This window comes from Hordeum vulgare, chromosome 2H, assembly GCF_904849725.1.
Source record: "Hordeum vulgare subsp. vulgare chromosome 2H, MorexV3_pseudomolecules_assembly, whole genome shotgun sequence".
Lineage (NCBI taxonomy): Eukaryota > Viridiplantae > Streptophyta > Magnoliopsida > Poales > Poaceae > Hordeum > Hordeum vulgare.
Window position 1 is genome coordinate 519732877 of NC_058519.1, and position 2282 is coordinate 519735158.

At 49.5% G+C, this 2282-nt stretch overlaps 1 protein-coding gene across 1 annotated transcript; it reads right to left on the bottom strand.

Annotated features, from left to right (window-relative positions):
* Positions 1–953: 953 nt before the first annotated feature.
* Positions 954–1652, bottom strand: LOC123430402 (heavy metal-associated isoprenylated plant protein 46-like). The gene has a single exon (XM_045114272.1). It carries the CDS (start codon positions 1488–1490, stop codon positions 1158–1160), a length of 333 nt encoding a protein of 110 aa, XP_044970207.1. The 5' UTR covers positions 1491–1652; the 3' UTR covers positions 954–1157.
* Between the last annotated feature and the right edge of the window lie 630 nt (positions 1653–2282).

A 2282-nucleotide genomic window follows, 5' to 3' on the forward strand; every position in this document is an offset into this window, starting at 1 on the left:
TTTAAATTCACATAATATTGTAATGCTTAAAAAGTATAAAATTATTGTCCTGAAAATTATGTATAATTTTTTGACAATTGTACACCTGTAAGATGACAACTATGATAACATAAATATGATAACTAGGACGATGAAAAAAATCAATGAAACATGTCAATATGGGATTTCATTTTAAATGTCTCGTTGAAACGAACCTAACGATGAAGGCGGATCTTCAATCAAAGTATTAATCTGTGAGATAAATCATTTTAAAAAAAAACTAAAAATATTTAATGCGATGATGTAAGCATGAGGTGAAAGATTCTTGCATGTGCATGTGACCGTGCGAGCTCCCGTAAGCTGTGGTGCGGGGCTTCTCTTTAGAGCATCTTCAACAGGCGCCCAAAAACTACTCCACACGTTAAAAGATTCGTTTTTTGGGCGCCGGACAGCTCCAACAGACGTTGTAAAATAGGGCGAGCGCCAAAAAAATTTAGGCTTGCGTCTAAAAACACTATCGCACGCAGCATATTTGTTGCGTCGGCCCGCGTAGCAAACTCTGAGCAGCTGCAGGTGGGCCCGCTGGACCGAGCTGGATTAGACGTCGCACTAGCGCGCGTCTGTTGGAGATGCTCCGATCCCCGTGCTTTGAAAATGCTATAATGACGTGCTAAAAAATTTATTTGACGCGGATTTTTTACGCTGCGGTTAGAGATGCTCTTAGATTTTCCCATCTATCATATGTTTGTAGGTTCATCTAACACTATATGGGGCGGACCTACTATATCAGTTCTGATGTTTGACTCCTCGTACTCACCGTACGAAACAGCGCCCGCACATGCGCAGGCCCAAATCCCCAATCCACACCTGATCTACGAACTTCACCCTTCGTTAACAAGCAAGCGGCTGAGAACAAAAATTCACATGACCATGGCGTTTCCCTTGATTTCTCACTGATAATTAACCAAACGAAGTCACAAAATGACATCTCTCTCCTTTTTTTATTTCTTCCAACGAATCAATAAACAAGTGTACATGAAACTATGTATAGTTGCATGCTAACAAAATTAAAGTACGTAAAAATGTTCCCTGGCACTTATTACTACATGGTCCGGCAGTTGCTGGGCTGTTTGTCGCAGACGACCATGTGCGGAGGCTGGTACTGATGGTGGAAGGTACTACCACCATTGGTGGCAGTAGCTGGGAGGGTAGTAGTAGTACGGTGGCGGGTACACGGGCTCGGCCGGCTTCGGCTTCGGGTCCTCCTTCTTCTTCTCCTCCGGCTTCTTGACTTCCTCCACCTTGATGATTTGGGCGTGGCCGAGCTTCTTGCGGAGGCAGCTGACGAGGCACACCGGGTCGACGCCGTCGCCGACCACCTCCAGCTGGTCCCTGGCGTCGCCGGTTATCCCCATGGACGTCACCCCGGCTGCTCTGGCAGCCAGCGTCAGTGCTTTGGACCGGCGTTTGTCGCACGACATGCTCAACTGGATGAGAATCTTTTGCTTCATTGCTTCTTATAGCTGCTGGGTTGTTCGATGTGTAGCTGCCAAGGAGAGACAGAACTCGGGGAATGCTCGTGTTCGAGCGAGGCTAAATTGGTTTGGGTAGCTACTGATCGATCTTCCGCAGATGCAAGTGTCTAGCCTGTGATGATTTGGTGAAGGGGATAGCCGTCTGCCCTCCTTATATACACGCACGCAGTGGGTGAGGGTGTGGGAGCGGAGAAGTAGAGCTATGTCAGTATCAGGAGCGATCCCAACGCACTGTCTAGCGAGTTGTAAGAAGATTCGTGGCAGCAGTTGAGCTCTCAGTGAGTAAACAACTGCCCAACTGGCCAAGTAGCTAACCATGCATGTAAACGCGTCCTCGTCACAAAGACTCGGTTGAATTTTCCCGATGGAGAGATCTGCCCAATTGTATCACGCCGGTTGGCCGCGTTGGATGCTACGCGGCTGCGGACAAAACTATACGTAGACCGAGTCGATCGGTTAGTGGACATATCAGCGTGAAATGGGACAAAATTGCCGTGGATACAAAATTAACAAGATAAAAACTTGGCCAGTGCTACGCGCCGGCCCGCCGGCCCGAGGCCTCGTACCGGTCGTACATCAACCGTCAGATCAGGGGCCCTTAATCGTCAGATCTTGTCTTCGCGCCGGTCGCACAGCAGCAGCAGCCGCAAACGCGAGCCTCCCTCGCCGGCCATCCTCGCACGCGCCGACCTCCTCACCGCTGGCCGTCCTCACCGTCGGTCGCCGCCTCGTCCGCCCGTCGAAGCACCATGGATGCAGCTCCGGCTG

Excerpts from the sequence above, each read along its gene's own strand:
- LOC123430402 (XM_045114272.1), bottom strand. The coding sequence starts at position 1,490 with ATGAAGCAAAAGATTCTCATCCAGTTGAGCATGTCGTGCGACAAACGC.